This window comes from Alligator mississippiensis, chromosome 5 (genome assembly GCF_030867095.1).
Source record: "Alligator mississippiensis isolate rAllMis1 chromosome 5, rAllMis1, whole genome shotgun sequence".
NCBI lineage: Eukaryota > Metazoa > Chordata > Crocodylia > Alligatoridae > Alligator > Alligator mississippiensis.
Genome location: NC_081828.1, coordinates 50,114,618 through 50,134,910, shown reverse-complemented (window position 1 = coordinate 50,134,910; position 20,293 = coordinate 50,114,618). Strand labels below are relative to the sequence as shown.

At 45.9% G+C, this 20,293-nt stretch overlaps 1 protein-coding gene across 1 annotated transcript; it reads right to left on the bottom strand.

Annotated features, from left to right (window-relative positions):
• Positions 1-1,484: 1,484 nt before the first annotated feature.
• Positions 1,485-10,458, bottom strand: LOC132250809 (endogenous retroviral envelope protein HEMO-like). Its single transcript, XM_059728342.1, has 2 exons — positions 9,858-10,458; positions 1,485-4,112 (listed from the first exon to the last, which is right to left on the bottom strand). The coding sequence occupies exon 2, from the start codon at positions 3,032-3,034 to the stop codon at positions 2,018-2,020; it is 1,017 nt and encodes a 338-aa protein (XP_059584325.1). The 5' UTR covers positions 3,035-4,112; positions 9,858-10,458; the 3' UTR covers positions 1,485-2,017.
• Positions 10,459-20,293: the final 9,835 nt, after the last annotated feature.

Genomic DNA, 20,293 nt, shown 5'->3' with positions numbered 1-20,293 from the left:
ATCTCACAACTTTCCAGCCCATTACTTTGTGCATGGAAGGAGCAAGGGCATCTACATATTTTTAAAGATCTTAGGTGGCATGTTAGGTTGTGCCAGGTTCTTTCCCTTCCATGCCACCTGTGGGTCACAAAGCGCTTTAAAAATATTAATGAATTACAGCTGCATGTTTCTTCTAAGAAAAGAGTGTTAGCCTAGTTTTTAAAGACAGAGACGCAGAAAAGGAGAGGTGATATGGTTTCCCCAAAGTTACCAAGGGTGGGAAGAGCAGAACTGAAAGTAGAACCATGTCCCAGTGCTATGATCTAGTCACAGGGCTAGGGACAGACATTCAAAAAGCCAGAGCCTGAATTGATTCAACCTTTGCAGGTTAGTCTAACCTGCCTAGGCTGAACTGGTTTATAACAGGACAAACATTTGCTCTGGACTGAGGCAGTGCAGGCACATGCCTGCAGTTGCTCAGGCCAGGCAATTGGGGGCGGTATAGGCTGCCCTCTGCTACAGGGAAGCTGTGCTGGGGGGGCAGAGAGGGGTTTAATTCTTCCCTCTCTATCCCACCAGCAGGGACCAGAGCTGGGTCTGCAAGGCGCTCCCCCTCGCTACTGCAGCAGCGGGACACCACGGCCCCTGGGGCAGAGGGGTGCAGGGAGAAGAGTCAGTCTCCCCTCTACTCCACTAGCAGCCAGGTCAGCCTGCCCTCGTTGCTGTGCTCCCTGCCCCTCCCCGCAGGGGCCCTGCCTGGCCAGGCCCCCGCCCCGCTGCTGCAGCGGAAGGGGGAAGGACCCGTGTTGTGGGTAGCAGCCCCTGTCATAATGTGTGGGAGCACAAGCTCCTTCCTGGCTGGAGCACGGTGCTGTGGGGCCAGCAGAGTTGCACGCGGGAGCACCGGGGTCCGGAGTGGGTCGGAGCCCTGCAAGCTCCCTGCAGCATCCCTACCAGTGGGATAGAGAGCGGGGAATTAAACCCCTCCCTGGCCAGACCTCCACCCCTGCCTGTCCCTGCTCTGGCTGGGCTGGAGCAGAGAGCCCAGCCCAGCCCAGCGAGCATGCTGGTGGTCCTCTGTTTTAACTTAAATCTGCAAGGGGTCTGGGACAGACATTGCATAAACTCATTTGAGCCAAATCAGTTAAGTCTGATACTACATTCAACCAGGTTTATCTCAAACCAGTTTCAGCCATTTTGAAACTGGTCTCTGTGCACTGAACGTCTGTTTTTTTACAGGTTTAAACTAGTTTCTGATCACTTAAATCAGCTTATGTGTAATGTTTGTCCCTAGCCAAGGTCATCCCTGGCCTTAGGAGAACTTTGACTAGTCTTCAAATAAGCCTGGTGTCACAAATGGTTCAAAATAGAAATCAAGATAAACTCAGATGCTTTACCTGAATTACATGGAGTTTGAGTTAGGCTTGAAACACAGGGGTTAGCAAGTGATCATCTCATGGGACCAACCCTCTGAGTATTCCTCAGATTATAATAGTGTCGTGGAAACACACACAGAGTACTTTTGGGTCAGGTCAGCAGAAGCTTTTATTCAAAAGAAACTATAGCTGTAGGGGGAGTTCCAAAGTGACATGGATTTCCCAAGCACTTGGAAGGGGTCCCCCCCCAAGAGCAAAATCAGGAGGCTTATATACTTTTTAACAGTTGCTTATAACTCACGTGATCATATAGTGAAATTAGCATGAAAAGCGGCTATAATATTATTTCATTATTTTGTTGCTGTTATCAGGATGGGAATTATGGGGGAGGTGGGGTTAGTTTACAAACCTCCTTCTTGCACCTGGAAATCTACTTTGTACATACTTTTTTTTTTTCTACCTTCAAGGCCACGGTGAGCGAAGCATTTGCAGAAGAGTTACAAAGAACAAACACTTGCCCTTATCTGTTCTACTGTACCGAGCCAGCAATTCTCCACAAAGCGGTTATGTCATCTTATAACTAAAATAATCAAAGTTTAAGGCATATATTTTTTCTGATTCCACAGCCCCCCCCTTTGAGACTATTTAGTCTCACTTTAGCCTTAAATTTCCATTTTCATGAGCCCCTCTATTTTATCATGCAGCCTTTCATGTTTTTTTTTAATCTGCTCACACTTTTGTAACACCATTATTTTAGACTCTGCTGTGGGTTTTCTTGCCTTGCTAAAGCTTCCCCTGCTGGCTTTTACGCAGCAGAGGATCAGTTGCATTAAGACATAGAACATTATCAGAATTATCAAGACAAACAATATTCCATACAGGATTTTCTTGCCAAGGGCCCCGAAATCTGGGAGCCAGGAGGTCAGCCAAGACCACATTTTTTTTAGACCCCAGTTAGTATTTTCTGAGGCCACTTGATGTAGGACCCTTAACTGATTTCGGATTTTGCGAATGTCAGTTTTGATTTGCATGTCCTGATTGACATAGACACAACAGGTGGAGTTTATTAAGGCACATACTCCTCCCTGGGATACCAATAGGTAATCTAGGGCTATGCGGTGTTGTATAGTTACTTGTGAGATCTGGGAGATCTCTTTTTGCAGAGCCTGAATTGCATCCGCAGTGGCATTTCCCATAGCTTCCATTGTGGCTGAAATGTTAATTATGGCTAGTTCCAATTCTCTTACTCCAAGCCACGGTATGAAGGTTCTCACAAATCGATGGAACCCTGTGTTTCTGGTAGCTAAGGGGTTAACTGCCCTTTTCATGTGATGGTTGAAATTTTTTACTTGTTCCAGATATATTGCACTATGCATTTCGAAACCAGGGATAACACGTCCAAGAGTGCATGCCCCCACCCAATTCCAGGGCAAGATTTTATGAGCCCTGTTTCCGCAGAGCCAGTAAAGGCCTGGGGCAGAAAGGGTACTCAAATCTCGACAGTTGTTGTGCCCTATCCGGCACTTTCGATTGATATGCATTGTATAGGACGGTCCACGTTCAGCTGCTATCCTGCTGGACCGAGATATATTATAAGAAGTAAAATTGGAGTGAATGTAAAATTCCGATCTGTTTGCAATGAGAGCAACATGAGGTTTTTTAGAAAAGTTGTAGACCATGAATCCTGTACAATTGAGAGAGGGTATGTTACCCAACAGGATTCCACTGGTGCTACTAGGGCTATAATCTAGAGTAGTTAGGCAATGAGGGTAGTGTCCTACAGGTGTGGCTTTATTATAAGCTCCGGTGTTGTTGGATCTGTAACAGAAAGGCGCCTCTACTTTTGGGGAGATTATCCAGTTAGCAGGGATTTTTAAATCATTTTTTAGGAGCGGACCGATGGGCAGCTAACGAGTAGTGTTTAACGAAGCCGCTGTTTATTGTTCCCCATTGCTGGAGGGATATTGGTACTCCAATCATTGGGATTTCTTGGTGTAGGTGTGCTGGGCTGTGAGAGCATATCCAGCAGTCACTTTTATTTCCAGCTTGAGCCACCGCATGGGAGATCTGCAAATACAAATTTTTTTTCCACCCCCCCTTGGGTGATACTGAGATACCCAAGTGTGATATATAAGGATATCAGTGCCATTTTTAGATACAGGAGGGACAAAGAATCTTAACAACAAACATAACCAGCACCAGTAAGAAAAAGAACACTACCAGCCAAACCCAGGATGGCAGCCAAAGTCTTTCTTCGTTCTCTGGGCTCAAGTTACCTAAAGGACTGATAATGTTGGCTCTTGGTCTTGATCGAGGTGGTGATCTTCCGAATGGGAGCATTCACTTTTTTCGAGGCCGAAGATGATATCTTCGTTCTTCAACTGATGAATCCGGCTGGGCTGAGGTGTTGGGTGCAGGGGAGAGGTTACTAGCACTTGCACCCTGATGCTCCTCACTTGCCTGAGTGAGGTCCTGAGGGTCTTTGTCCTTGGCCTCAGGGAAAGATCTCAACCTTGGTTGGAATACAGCTGCTTCGGGGTCCAATGGAGGTGATACCTTCTTGCAGTGCGAGGCGTGAGTTCACGTTTGGTGACCTTGGCAACGAACAGCAGAATTAGTGGTCAGAAGTACCTGGAAAGGTCCTTTCCATCTGGGTTGAAGTGCGTTTTTCCGTTGATAGACCTTTACGTAGATCCAATCCCCTGGTTTGAGGTTGTGACAGGGAACATCCGGTGGTTGAGGTAAGGCTTCTTGGACCTGTGAATGAACAGACCGGGCATATTTCATTAATGCCTTGCAATAATTTAGTACAGTTTCATCAGTTAATTGTAGGTTTGTTTGGTGAGGGGCAACAGGTGGTGTAGCTGGCATCCTCATGGGTCGTGCCATGAGTATTTCATAAGGGGTTAGGCCATGTTTTCTGTTAACAGTGTTTCTAATGTGCATAAGAGCAATGGGCAGTGCATCAGGCCATTTGAGGCCTGTTTCAGCACAAATCCTTGAAATGCGCGTTTTTAAATCAGAGTTTTTACATTCTACAGCACCACTTGACTGTGGATGATAACTACAGTGTAGGTGTTGCTGTATGTTGAGTGCTTGGCAGATGTTTTTTATTATCTGTCCTGTGAAATGGGTGCCACGGTCACTATCTATTGTGAGGGGCAATCCAAATCTAGGGATGAATTCTTTGAGCAATTTTTTTGCTACAGTGATGGAATCAGCACGTACGCATGGGTAGGCTTCCACCCATCCAGAGAACACATCAATAATAACAAGAATGTATTCATAAGAACAGCACTTAGGTAGCTGCACAAAATCAATTTGCAGATTTATAAACGGTCCCCATGGAGGGGGATGGGGTGCAGGTGTCGTTTTTACCCGTTGTCCAATGTTGTGAGCTAAGCAGATGGGACAGGAGCTACAGTACTGTTGTGCCATGGAAGGAAAATTTGGGGCAAACCAATTTCTATGTACTGTAGCAATCATTCCTCCTTTGCTCGTATGGGCCACAGAGTGGGTTAAACGAGCAAGATGTGGCAAAAGCTGTCTAGGCGCCACCAGGCGGCCGTCCGGGGAGCGCCAGAGAGAGTCAGGGTGCAGTGAACATCCTGCACGCAGCCAGTTATTTATTTCCTTTTTTGGGGCCTGATTTTGAAGAAGGGCCAGACTTGAAAGGCTAGCCAAAGGAGACTGGTCTGCTGAAAAACAAACAAAAACAGAGTTAGGAGCCTGTGGGCCAGAAAGGGCCGCATTTCTGGCAGAACGGTCTGCCAGATCATTTTCTCGTGTGACATCATCAAAGGGTTTCTCATGAGCTTTACATTTAACAATAGCAATAGCAAGAGGCAATTGAACAGCTTCTAAGAGCGCTTTTATATAACAACCATGACTGATTTGGGTCCCTGATGAAGTGAGGAACCCTCTTTGTTTCCAGATTTGTCCAAAATCATGAACAACACCAAAAGCATATTTAGAGTTAGTATAAATGGTTGTGGTTTGATTTTTTGCAAGAATGCAAGCACGTGTTAAAGCAATGAGTTTAGCAACTTGAGCAGAACGAGCTTGGGGTAAAGAATAGGCTTTTAAAACAGCATACTGAATGCATACTGCATATCCCGCAACTAATTTGCCTGCATCATTTCTAAGACAGGAACCATTAACAAACAAAACAAGGTCAGAGTTCGGGATAGGAATGTCCTTGAGGTCAGTTTGAGGGGTTAACAATTGAGTTGTGATAGACAGGCAATCATGAGGCTCACCATCAGAGGCAATAGGCAGAAGTGACGCAGGATTCAGAATTGAACAGCGATTTAAGGTTACATTTGCAGCTGACAGTAGAAGTTTCTCATATTTAGTAAGACGGGAATTGGAAATGTGCTGAGTTTTGCCCTTGAACAGAAGGGCCATCACAGCATGTGGAACTGCAACGGTTAAAGAGTGTCCCAAAACTCGAGAATCTGCCTTTTCAACCAACAAGGCAGCAGCTGCAACTGAACGGAGGCAAGGAGGAAGTCCCGCAGCTACGGGATCAAGGGCAGAGCTGTAATATGTAATTGGGCGATGCTTTTCACCATGCAGCTGAGTGAGTACTCCTAAAGCGATTCCTTCCCGTTCATGACAAAACAAGGTAAAGGGTTTTTTATAATTAGGAAGTTTAAGAGCAGGAGCAAGAGTGAGGGCTTGCTTAAGGGCCACAAATGCTTGTTCGGCTTCAGGAGTTCAAGGGAGGGGTTCCGGGGTGGTATCATGAGTGAATGCTTGCAAGGGTTTTGCGAAAGCAGCATAACCCAGGATTCACTGTTTACAATAACCCGTTGTACCTAAGAATCCCCTCATCTGTTTTCTAGTCATAGGTTTGGGAATGTTGAGGATAGCTTCAACTCTACTAGGGGAAAGGTGTCGTTCTCCTGCTGAGATATCATGCCCTAAATAATGTATCTTAGACTTGCAGAGCTGCAATTTAGATTTTGAGGCCTTGTGGCCTTTCTGAGCTAAAGCTGTGAGGAGTGTCAAAGTATCTTGCTCACAGGCCTCTAAAGTGGGTGAGGCTAACAATAGATCATCAACGTACTGAACAAGGGTGGACCCCCCTTTGAACGTGATAGGATCCTAATCTTTTTTTAGGATCTGGGAAAACAGGGTTGGGGACTCTGTATATCCCTGAGGGAGTTTTGTTCAGGTATATTGAAATCCCTGATAAGTAAATGCAAACAGATACTGGCTATCCTTATGAACGGGGATAGAGAAAAAAGCAGAACAAAGATTCACTACTGTGAAATATGTAGCATCTGAAGGGATACAGGAAAGAATAGTGGCAGGGTTAGGGACCACGGGGAAAGCGGGTAACACAGCGGCATTTATAGCTCGAAGATCTTGCACAAAGCGATACATATCTTTACCAGGTTTTTTGACAGGTAGGATAGGTGTGTTGCAAGGGGAGCGTATTGGGACAATAATCCCTTGCTTAAGGAGTGAGGAAACAACAGGCTTGATCCCTTCCTCAGCTTCCTTTGAGATGGGGTACTGTGGGACACGAGGAAGTGGCTTGGCAGGGTTCAGGATGATACGCACTGGTTCAGCACTCAGCATGTGCCCCATTTCATTCGCATGGGTGGACCACAGCTGTGGAGGTACTTGTGCCAACAGTTCCTCTTGCAAGAAGGAAGTGTCAGGATCAGAGTACTCCTGGGTTAGCAAAGCCACAAGCTCGGTTTCCCTATGTTCCGGTACCTCAAGGTAAACACCATCTGGGCTACAATAAATCACGCATCCCAGTTTACACAGCAAATCCTTAACAAGAAGGTTGACAGGTGCACAGGGGCTAAGAAGAAAGGCATGATTTTCAGACAAAGGGCCAATAGAGATGGAGACAGGTTCAGAGACGGGATGTGGGCTAGGTTGTCCGCCTATACCGACAGCATTTACAGTTTCAGGAGAATAAGGTAGAAAAGGAAACTCAGCAGCCTTTAGCGTGGAGCGGGACGCTCCGGTGTCGACAAGACAGGAGACAGGTTTACCAGAAATAAGGCATTCAACAAATGGACCAGATTGGTCAGTAGCAAGCAAAGGAGCAATGATGTCACTGTCCCTCAGGCTGTCCTATTCAACACTGGGAAAATTGACAGGAGTGGAGGTGGGGGCTGGGGTCTGGGTCCTTGGCCGGGGCGGTTGGGGCATTCTGATTTCCAATGTCCTTCTTGCTTGCAATAATGACATTGGTTGCCATAGCCTGGGTTTTGTGCGCTCAAGGATCTGTCTCTTCCCCTGAATCTACCCGGGCCTCCCCTTCCCCGTCCTCGTCCCCTTCCTCTACCTGGACCCTGCAACTGAGAAATCTGTAAGGCCATTAACTTAAACTCGGCATTGTCTTTAGACCGTTCCAATTTGTTATGAAAATGGTTAGCCGCAGCAAGGACTTTAGTTAATTTAGTTTCCCAGCCAATAATTACTGTTTGAATTTTCTCAGCAATTTTAGGGTTAAGTCCCTGGACGAATGCTGCCACTATTGCTTGTTTAGCATTTTCGACTGGGTTATCCATTCCTGAGTATCGTTCAAATGCCTGTTTGAGGCGTTCTAAATAGTTACTGGGGTGTTCATTTTTGTTTTGTTTACAGGTATTTATTTTGGTCCAGTCTGCCTTTTTTGGGCAAATTGTGAGAACTGCCTGAACCAAAGCATTTCTCTTGTCAATAAAGTCTTGGCCAATCCCTGGGTTTTGATCTGGCCAAGTACAGGCAGCGTACAGACGTAGCATAGTTTCCTTGGGCAAAATGGATCGCATGAGCTGATTAATGTCAGCCCATGTTGGATTATAACAATTTATAACAGTCTGCAATTCTTTCTGAAATTTTTCTGGGTCTTTCCTGATTTTTGGGAACTTTTGAGTTAAATTGTAGAGATCACCTGGAGTTCAGGGTGCATGCACAGTTACTATATTTTGTCCATCGGTGCCAATGCCTGGCATTTGTCTTAGGGGGTAAACTTGTGCAGTTCGAGATCTCAGATTGATGGGAGATCTTTCCATGCCTATTCCCATTCTTCTAAATACACCTGTGGTGGGTTGTGACCCAGGAGTAAATTGCCACACTGGTGATGATTGAGTGGCAGATATGGTGGATGAGTCCGGACTATTAAGCTCCGTGGATGGATTTACTGAAGGAGCTTCAGCTAATGGGTCACTAGCCTGGGCTGCAGCCTGATGTTGAACCGGTTGTTGCTGATGTGGGAGTCCCAGGAGAGCAGGGTTCGAACAAAGGTCAAGGATATCCTCTGCTGGCTCCGGTGGTGGGGGCGCCCCGGGCAATGCTGGATACATCGGAGCGGTGGCCAGCGTGTAATTTGGGGGAGCAGCCAATTTCTCCCGAACAGCTTTTAACTGCTGTTTTAATTTTTCTTGAGAGTCTTTTAGGCTCCTAGTTTGAGATTCTGTCCGCCTTTTGGACATTTCATCATACCAATAAAAGAACGCGTCCCACTGGTTTTGTGGTGTTTTGGATCCACGGGACTCTAACGCCCCTCTCAAGTGCACTATTTTATCCTGATCAAATGTTCCTTCCTGTGGAAAATGTTTCACAGGATCATCCCTAGTATACCAGTTCCACTTATCCAGGTACTTGCAAGTTTCGGGAGAATAGTGTGTGTACATAAAGTACGCCGGAGTCCCCTTAGGGGGGACAGGAACCTGTTTAGACTGACTTGTTCCCATTTTCAGTCACACAGGGAGACGTAGGAGAGGCTTATTTAGGATGTCCGGGCCTCTCAGTGCCTTGCCCCGCAGTTTTTCACTGCCCAGACAAAAGGCTTCTGACCCGACACCGGCTCATAAAATGGAAATGGGGAGGGAAACACTAGAGGGATCCTTTCACTCCTGCTTTCAGCAGAAGCTACTGGGACGAGGGGTTTGGAAAAGACAAAATCACTCAGACGCCCTGTCCACTGGGTCACGAGGTTCCAGTTGGGTCCCCTTGCTTTCAAAACTGCCCTGTCAGGCAGAATTGGGGCGGCTGAACCCAACCGTAGTCTCAGCCCTGGTCAGTGGCTCATATTTCCAAATATACACACACATTCATTCAATAAGCCCTGTCCACTGGGTCACGAGGTTCCAGTTGGGCCCCCTTGCTTTCAAAACTGCCCTGTCAGGCAGAATTGGGGCGGCTGAGCCCAACCGTAGTCTCAGTCCTGGTCAGTGGCTCATATTTCTAAATACACACACACATGCACATTTATTCAGTCAGCCAGACCTCCTACCCCACACCGCCTTAGTTAATTAACTACAAGCCCGATGTGCTGTTGGATGAAGGTGCCTCAAACAGTTTCTCCCTAAAACGTACGTTACCAGACACAAAATGGGATCCTTTACCAGACAGAAGAATTTAGCCAGCAGTAAGGTTCAGACTGACCTGTTTTAACAAGGTTCAGATCCAGTTACCACGGCCAAGTTGGGAGCCTACAGGCAGTCCTCCTCCGAAACCCCAATAGAGATTTTGAATTAGGTCTCTTACCTCTCAAGTTTGGCGCCTCAGGGTTCGGGGGGGGGGGGGGGGTAGCCTGCGGTCCTCCTTCCTCAGCCTGTGTTCTGGATCCGAGTCACGGCACCAGGAATTGTCGTGGAAACACACACAGAGTACTTTTGGGTCAGGTCAGCAGAAGCTTTTATTCAAAAGAAACTACAGCTGTAGGGGGAGTTCCAAAGTGACATGGATTTTCCAAGCACTTGGAAGGGGTCCCCCCCCCAAGAGCAAAATCAGGAGGCTTATATACTTTTTAACAGTTGCTTACAACTCACGTGATCATATAGTGAAATTAGCACGAAAAGCGGCTATAATATTATTTCATTATTTCTTTGCTGTTATCAGGATGGGAATTATGGGGGAGGTGGGGTTAGTTTACAAACCTCCTTCTTGCACCTGGAAATCTACTTTGTACATACTTTTTTTTTTTCTACCTTCAAGGCCGCGGTGAGCGAAGCATTTGCAGAAGAGTTACAAAGAACAAACACTTGCCCTTATCTGTTCTACTGTACCGAGCCAGCAATTCTCCACAAAGCGGTTATGTCATCTTATAACTAAAATAATCAAAGTTTAAGGCATATATTTTTTCTGATTCCACAATAGGAAGGAGATTACTGTTTATGCAAACCAAGAGGGAAGGGAAAACTTGCCTTATGTGCATTTGGCAGGTAAGGGGAAGTCATGCTCCCCTCTGTGCCCTTCTAATCCTTGGTGGACAATAGCAGATCTGATGTCTATCTATTAGTAAGAATTCCTCTCCTTCCTGCCTTCTTGACTTGTGGCCTGAACACACCTCCTGGGATAATGTGCTTTCCCCCATCTTGTTCCAGTGCTGTATCTCTGTTTAAAAGGCCTTTTCATCTTTAGTTTTTAAAGAAAATCAGATGTATGTGTGCATGTGTGAAACAGCACGAGGTTTGGACTCAAAACTCAAAACCAGGGCTGTTCAGGCCATGGTCCTATTTTAATTCAATGGCATTTTAATGCCCTAATTTTCACGTTTGTTTCCGATAAATTGTTCCCTTCCATACTATAATAGGGACAAGAAATTTCCAAACAGAAGGAGTAATGGGATGGGAAGCAATGCTGAATGAGAAGAGGGTAATATATTATGGGCTTTTTTATCTTCAAGTTTATTGCCCTCAACGAAATACAGAGGAAGGCCAAGTTCCACAGTAACCCCTGGCATCCAGTTATGTAATGAACAAAAATCACCAAACAGTTCTCCAGAAGGTGCCTGAACTTGAATTTTTCCTGTGACTGGTCCAGTAGAAAGCTGTTGAGGGAGCAAGCCATTAAAATGAATGCTAATAAACAAGGATAAATTGAATGGGCGTTGTAACAAATCTCTAGCTGGGTTGGACTTCCCAGCTGTCACTATGCTACAGCCCCTCCTGGAGCATTGTGGCAATGGAGGAGAGAGTGCTCAGGTCTACCTGTGCTAAGAGCATGAAGCCCTAGATAGCTACTGGACTGGGACTCAGGAGATCTGGATTTAATTCCCAGTTCTGCTACAGGCTACCTTCTGGCATTACCTAAGGCACAGAATCTCTTTGGGACTCAGTTCCCCATCTATAAAAAGGGAAAATCGGTAATATTTTTTTGTCTTTCTGTGCCAATTTAGATTTTAAGCTATTCTAGGCAGGGACTATTTCTGCCTTGTTATTTGCACAGCACCTAACAAAAATGGGGCCTCCATATCAGTTGGAGTGTCCAGATTAATTCCATGTTCTCTTCCACCTATTTATTAATGCAAGGTATTTTTTTAACCATGCCTTCTGGGGAGAGACTTAACAACACAAATACTCCTGAAATAGCCAGCTGTGATAACCAAGAGAAAGCCAGTCCCATTGCAAGGGAAGAAGAAGTAATAGCAGCTGGTTCTTAGTACATGTGGGCTCAGGTAGAGCTGGGTCCAGCAGTGTTCTTGGTGTTCAGGAACAACAAAGCGGGGAGAGGTTCAGGTTCTGGTTTTAGTATGGTCAGCTGGTGGCATATAAACAGAGCCAAAGGGCCTGTGAGAGCACTGGGAGAATTCCCCGAGAATATGAATTGTCAGACATAGTCTTGAATGGTTTTGCCTCAGGAAGGAGGTCATCTTTAGTGATCAGCACACTTCTTGGCTGTGGAGCATCGAGGATGTCAAATATAAAGCTGCCACCGTGACTTACTTAGCTCAGCTGTGGCCTATAAGAGCTCCCAGAACAGCCTGGATTCTAGGTGGAGAAAGGTGGCTAAAAGCTGTGCCTCTCCCCACTCCACCCCTTAGTTGTACCTCCTGAGAGAGACGGCATAAAGCTGAGCTCTGAGAATGCTAAAAGGCTTGGGAAGGAACCATCCAGGTTCCTGAACACAGCCAGCAATCAGAGCAGGGATGTTTGCTTGTCATTTTATCTCTGCTTCCACGTTTGAATCCCTGGAGGCTGCGCAACATTCATTTGTCAAACTCTGTCCAGACGTATTTCTGAGCGATAAACAGAATGTGTCTCCCAGTTGTAGAAGTTAGAAATGGTATATACTGATTAGACTAGAGTAATAGCTCCTTTGCGTTAGTGCAGCAATACATTAGCCAACTAATTCATTCCAGAGATACATCACATCACAGCGGGGAGCCTATTTGAAAAGAGACTCATTGGCTGAATTTTTAGTACTGTTGATTTTACAAGAGGTCGAAGCTTGGAGGAGATGGAGTGCTACAAGCCGGTGCTGGCTGGGAAACAGGTAAAAGTATTGCATTAACTACCGCAGCCAGTTGCAACAGGTCATGAAATCCAGTCAGGTAGGCCAACACTTCCGGCACCAGAAATTCAGCTGATGATTTCTCTGAGGGTTTCTTTTTTCCCCAAGCCCAAACCTAACCAACAAAACTTCCCAGCACCAGTTTAAAGTGTGCAGGAGTCCAAGAAACCGGAAGTTTGAGTTCATGAACAGAGAAAAGAACAGTAACAGCCTCATCTCTTCTGAAGGACAGCTGTCTTAGACTATTAGGGAAAACTGACCATGACTGCTTCAGCTCTGCAATGGGAACCCTTAGAGTCTACAGCACACAGCACACTTGGGTAGAGGGAGATTGCACTCTCCCTCCAACCCCTGCAAAGGGGCTGTACAATCCATGAAGAGTTAAGATATGAAAAAGCTCTAACAACAAAAAGAACTTGACTTTAGAGTTGGCTGGAGGGAAGACACTGAGATAAAGTGGTATGATAAATGTCTCCAGCAAACAGCGGGGAGATGGAACAAGATGTCTAAAGAACTTTTCAAGATCAGAGATGCGGATGGAAGTTTGAAGTTATTGGTGTTGTCACTCCTGAGATCTGGCTCTTGCGATGTGGGTTGTTTTTGTGTCTCACCTAATGCAATCCTTGTATAAAATGCATGAAAAAAGTCCTCAGAGCAGGGGGCTGAAACACGGGTCTCCCTGCTCTGAGGCAAGTGCCCTAATCATCACTAGGCTGGATCATCTTGTGCTCTCTCTACCCAAGTAATCTTAATTTATCTTCTGCACTTCTCCAGGAGGGGTGGGCAGCAGAATAGCCTGTAGCCTGGTGGTTAAAGCAATCTCCCGAGTGGAAAGTTGAAATCCCATAGGCAGAGGGAACTGAAGCTGTGTTTCCTGCATTCTTGGAATGCTCTGGTCACTGGGCTATCATATAGAAGGGCCCCCCAAATTTTGGAGGCATGGATGTAGGTCAGGGGCGGGCTTTGCGCAGAGGGCCGCTTACTGAGTTTTGGCAAGCCATCGAGGGCCACATGACAGGCAGCCCAGGGCAGATAAATATTAATTTTATAAATTTTGGGAGGGCCCCACGGGCCGGATAGAATGGCCTGGCAGGCTGCATCTGGCCCCTGGGCCACATTTTGCCCACCCCTGATGTAGGTGCTTCCCTTCCAGGAAGGGTTTCAGCCTGTGAATCCTTATGGGAATGGTTTGCCTCCCCATTCCCTGAGTGGAGTGTGAGATTTATGATCCCCGCGTCCATCACCATCCCTGTTGGCTACTCTGGGCAGCTCGCCGCTGTACATGCTGGTTGATTCAGCTGAGCTGTCTGCCTCCTCACACTCTGAACATGGAGTCTTCCCACCTACCAGAGGGTTCTGGATTCCAGTGCTGGGAGCAGGAGCCTAAAAGTGAAGTGCTCCATTGCTCAGTGTCTTCAGTCCTTTGTGGAACTAACCATAACTCTCTTTTGGGACTCAGTTTCCCCTGTGCAAAATGGAACAATGGGTCTTTCTTCTGTTCCAGCTGCAGGCTGTTTGGGCAAAGATGGTGTCGTCTTCTAGGTCTGGATAACAGTGGGTGGTGCAAATTGATATACTTCAGCTGAAGCTGAAAGACCTGGGTCTCCATGCCTCATAGGAGAGATCAGCACTGCTTTCCTGCCCCTGGTTTTCTGGTATAGTCTTCATGCCCTATTATGGGGCTCGTTTGGCTGGAAGATCATTCAAAGAAACATCAACCCAAGTTTGGCACAGTGGTCCAGGCAGCCCTGTGTCTGTGTGCCATGATGATGTGGCAGTGGCTAGGCTATTTAGCCTCTTGTCTGGTAGCCAAACACTGCGTGGGCTGGCAGATTGAGCAAGCTCTGTTTCCTGGTGCCGCCACATTGGCTGCATTGCTGCTCATCTGACAATCCCCACTTTCCCCAGACACACATGCCTTCTCTGCTAAAAATAGCCTGGTAGGAGACAGAGCGCAAAGCCACTGCAGATGGCTCAAAGTTCCTCATGCAGCCATGTGTGAGATTCAAGATAGGGGCTGTCAGTTCCTTGCCTAAAGCCACCCGTGAAACCTCATTTAAAATGGTCTCCTCTTCCTCACCCCTCCCTCTTTTCCACTTCAACTTGCCTACACTCAAGTGCCCTTATTAAACATGCACTTCTAAGCAAGGAGCACTGACTTCCCCTTAATTGAGGCATAATAATTAGAGCATTAACACATTAGGAGGGTGAGACAGCATGTTTAGCTTTTGTGATTAATTATCTGAGGATTGTAATAAGTTGTTAAGACATTAATTACTCTGGCATGTTTATTGCTCTATATTGCAGAACAGACACTTTGTAGCTCGGAGTCCCTGCATGTCTGAAAATTCAGTGGGGTGTGGTGGTAGGGGCTCTCTCCTCTGACAAAGTTTTAGCTCATAGTCACTGAGGATACAGTTGCGGATATTCTTGTGTTTGCTTGTGGCCCTTTATGACTAGAGATTTTTTATTTTTCTTGCATAGAATTTTTTGTTTTCTTGCATGCATGACAAAATGGCATCTGAAGGAAGACACTGAGGGGCATATGGTATTGGATTCCCTGGAGGCAAGCTGGTAATAAGCATTGTACGGTGACTGGCAGGTTTGTTTTGTTCTTTATCAGTTCCTTTCATTTGAATATTTTTTTCACAGAATTTTCCTGTATTTTTAATAGAAAAAAACTTTCATTTTGATTGTTTGAGAAAACCCCAGACATTGTAGGTTTCAGGCCTGTTATTCCCAGATTGCCCTCTGCCTGATTCCCAGTAAACCATGCCAGAAAGGCACTGGTATTCTTAGGACTAATGTGCCTTCCCTTTTGATTGTTGGCAGTCTCAGCAGAGACTGGAGATTGAATGCGTTTAGGGGACAAAACCCCATCTCAGTCTCTTGTCTGAATCCAAGGAAAGGTTGAAACAGGTTTCTTCAGCAGCTGCTGCCATTCTGTACCAATGTTTGTGTGACAGTTGTGTGCATGCATCTCCATGGGGTAGAGGTGTCCCCCTCTGTGGCTGGCATTACTAGAGAAGACTTCACGAGCTCTTCTGAGTGCAAGAAAGGGGAAATGACTGTTCACAATTCATTGTTGTCCTCTTGGACACATCATTGCTTCTTTCTGCCTCCTCTTCTGCCATGCCCTCAAAGGCAATGGAAGGGAGAAAATCAGTGATACATTCCCAACCTTTCACTTTGCACCTGGACTCTGAACCCCCTGTGTGTGACCATAGCTGGGCAACCATAAGTTTGATGGGACAAAATGAGGGCCTGGAGCTAGGGAGCAGCATCTTTGTCTCATGCCTGCCTCAAGCTTGGGCAGATTTCAGGCAGACGTGGTGATTAGTGCTAGAAGCAGCAAAAAATCCACACTGAGGTAGGATGGCATGTGCATGGGGATTTACTAACAGCTCTCTACTTGCAGAAGCCTACTGCCAGAAGAGAGAAGATCTGGGGATGAGATGGAAGGGCTTCTTTCCTAGGGGTGTCTGTGGGTTGGATACAGATTGACTTGGGAATCCCCTGACTCAGCATGTATTGTTTCTAGACTTCAGCCCCTCCTCTCTAAAAGGAATCAGAGCCAGGACTCCACATGTTTCTACTTCTCCATCCTAACCCCTGGTCAACACTACCTTGAAAGGGTGCAGTAGAGGTGGAAAATGCTCTTTTTCCCTGGCTCCCATAATACAAGGACAAGGGAATGGCAGGTGTGTTAAGAGCCAATAACAGGAAATGTGTTGGCTACATGAAGGCTGCTGATAGAGCCCACAAACACAAGGGAAGGCCACAGAGTTTGTTACTGTCCATGGAGGACTTAACAATTTGGGGTCATGTGCTGAAAAATGATCACTTCCCCACCATTTTTCAGGGTGGAGATGCAGGCACCTGTCATGTTGTGTGTGCAAATGAGAGGGGGCAGGGGTAGATCCAGGAGGGTTGCAGTGGCACAGATGCATCTGCAAGTGGCTGCTCATTGCACAGGGTGGGCAGAATGGGTGGAAGGTGGCTGGGAGCTGGAGCCCCACATGTTGGGGCAGCAGCTACCCAGCTGCAGCTTCCCCACCACCTGGAGCAGCACAGCAAGGGAAGGAGTGGGAGAAGGAGCTGCTGGAGGTTGGGGCAGCCAAGCAGTAGCCAGGTAGCTGCAGCCATACTAGGAGCAGCCCTGCTGGGAAGCTGTGCATGCTGGCCAGGGCCAGCGGGTGTGGGTTGGAGTGCAGCATAGACTGCCTCAGGTGGGAGCAGGCAGGGCTCAGCCCCATATGAAGTGCTGCAGGGGCAGCTGTGTGCTGGATGGTGGAGGTGCAGACTGCACCTGCACCTGCACTGCCCTGGGCAAGGCCTGCTGCACTGAACACACCTCTTGCCCCTGCCTCCCCTGCCAACTTCCAGGACCTAGCACACAGGCACCCTCCCACACACATACACCCACCCCTCCTTCTCCCACATATACACACCACCCCCACACAATATACAAGAATAAGAATTTTTTTTGAGATATTATGCAATCACCTCTATATACACTGCTACCCCCCCCCCCCCCATCAGGACAAAAATATTTTTTGAAAAAAAATTAGATGTTTGATTTTTAGTGTATGATTTGTTTATCTATGATTTGTTAAAATGATATCTTCTGAAAGATTTTACTTGTGTGGCCCTCGAGAGCTCACTAAAACTTGCTAAGTGGCCCTCCAGCTGAAATAATTGCCCATCCCTGTGTCAGGTGCTACACACAGTGTCAAATGAGGCATCTAGGCACTTTTGCAATGCTAATAACAAAGATGGCTGATGTTTGCACTTAAGGGCAACTCCAAATAAACTGGTAGACATGCAGGAATGCCCTCTTCCCAGGAACAATATGGTCTTGTTGGCCATGGGCATTATTTGGAAATAATTGCCTCACTCTGAAATATTGGGTGTGGGAAACATAATATGAGATTTGATGTGCAATGGTCTGATCCACCATGTTTGTTGCTGTGTGGCTAAGCACTGGTCTTCTTTATTCTGACTCTGCATTTAACTCATGTAAGCTATTATATGTATTACTTAACTTTTCCATGCATGCACTGGAATCTGTCAGCTGAAAGGAATGTGCTAACATGAGCACATTGGTGCCCACCAGCCTGCATCTCACTAACCCAGATTTAATTTGGTATTCGCAACTGTGTGTATGATTTCTACATCCTAAACATAGAAATTGTCAGCTCTGCATTCCTCTTAGACTCCTAGGAATGGAGGGGTCATGATGTGTGCGTTTTATCATTAAAAAGATAATTTTTCCTAGATTTGCAATAAGGTTTTGGATCTGACCTGCGATCTTAGCATCATGCAGCATTAATGAACACCCCCCCCCAGCAGGTAATAAGCAGGCAGATACACACTACTGTTTTCTGGTTGCTTTGTTAACATTTTGAAGACTGCTCACTTCCTAGGCTAGACCTAATTAGCAGAACTCATTATTTTCTCAAATGTAACTGGCTTACATTGAATTAGAAGTGTTCACTGGACAGGGAGCAGCTCTAGTCCTGCAATATTCATATTGTTTTAATTGCTACATTAACATTTCATACGTTCCCTGGCATATTTTCAGGTGCAGTCTGTTAGTTCAGTGCAGTGCTGCAAAGATCAGAAGACAGCAGTTGGGATTGAACTATTGGGAAACTTTTTAACTGTTGGCCTGAATTTTAGAACCCCCTTCACTCAGCAAGGCAGGAAACCTTCAGATCTCCTTTGGAGATAGGCTTAAGCACACGCTTAACCTGCTTGAGGGCATTGGGCCACAATGAGACCCTGTGGCTTATCCCAAATACATGATTCATCTGAGCTGGAAGATTTCAGATGCTTATAAGGAGAAAGAGTGAAGCTATTCGGTACTGAGCAGCATTGACCAACAACTGATGGTTTCAGAGACAAGTCCCCATAATGCATCTACCGAGTTGAGCAATTATCACGTGCGAGCCAGGAAAAATGCCTTTGTGTTTTGTGCTACATATCGTTTCTGGGAGACTGATGATCTGAAGTCAAAGACTGATTATCTTTAGCTCCTGCTCCTTTACGTAGTTGTGGGCAGGGAAAACTCTAGATCAGTGGTTCTCAAACTTTTTTTTCGCGGACCACTTGAAAATTGCTGAGGGTCTCGGTGGACCACTTAATAAACTTGTTTTTCTTCTACAAATCAAAGCACACAACTCATATTTTAATATCAGTAATCTTACTTTTCTAATGCAATGGATGTACCTGGGTTTTTTTTAGCAAAGTTTTGGGAAGTTGGGTGTAATATTTATTAGCTTTAGCCTTAGGTCACCTTTCTGCAGACCACCTGAATGGAGCTTGCAGCCCACAGTTTGAGAACCTCTACTCTAGATCACTTGTTTACCACAGGAGTCCATCCACTCTGACCTCCTTGCAGGGACAGAGTCTGTGCTTACACACCCATGCCTAGTAATATCACTGGTGATATTACATTAGCCAGGCTAATAAACAAATAAAATCTAGCCACAGAATTTTCCTGGACAAACTCCAGTGACCTTCACAGTTGCCTGTATACTGCATAAACAACACTCACCTTTAATTGGTTTTAAATTTACTTCCCTTTAATCTAATTCAGTGTTTTGTGATCAATGATGGGAGGAGCTTCTCTAAGTACACATCCTAGAATAGACAAGCGGACCTCCTGACTGGGTAAGAAAAATGAAGACTGCCTGAGAAACTGCCTTGGTTCAGCTTGTGATTTCCCACTTAGCAACCTAGATAATTAAGTTTCTATCACACTATCTCCAAACCCTGTATTGTCTCCTTACTTGCTTTTAAGCTCTTGGGACTGATCTATAAAGCTGTGGGTCCTGGCTACTTTAACAGCACTCTTCTCCATGTTTAAGGTTTTGTAGGGGCACAATGTCATTTGATGCAAGAGCTTTCTTCTTCCACTAGTCGCTCAGACTCTGGTCTGTCACCCCTCAGGATGTTGTGCAAAATGACTATGGAAGCAAAACAAGGTGAGCAGTGGGGATCTTTTATGATGGTAGTGGCGGCCATGCTTTTATATATCCTTTTTAATTTGTATGTCATTCAGACTGTACACTCCAAGATCTTTACTTACCTCCAAACTTGGCCTTTAAGTGTCATCAGAGTTGAGATGATGTGCTCTGCTGCTCAAACACCAGAAGAGATCAGCAAGTGTATCTTCTGGGGAATGGGAGGTGAGGAAAGGGGAGGCATCAGCAATCAATCAGTGAGCAGCTTGAGGTATAAACAGTGCTCTTGGGACCACCACTGTTACCAATTCCCATCCCCTTCTTGGTCTTCTGCCTCCATCCCTGATGCTCATGTGATGACTGCACAGTTCACTGAGAACAGGCATCTTTTGGCTTGTGTGAAACAGAGAGGGTTATGGAAGTTGCAGGGACTGTATCTGTCAGCACCTCTTGGCTGTCGGGTTTCTGTCTTTCAGAATGTGTCAAATTCCCTGGACAGCAAGGGGCAAAGATTTCTGGGGATGATACCTTTTATTGGGACAACGACATGGCTGGGATAAAATACAAGCTTTTGAATGCAAGACATTGCTCTTGTTCATAAAATAAATCTTTTTGTTATCTTTAATAGCACACTTCCTGCCAGTGACTTCAGAGCATTTAACCACACCCAGAAAGGCCTTTCTTATGAAAGGAAGTATTAAATATTTCTGAGCACGTGAT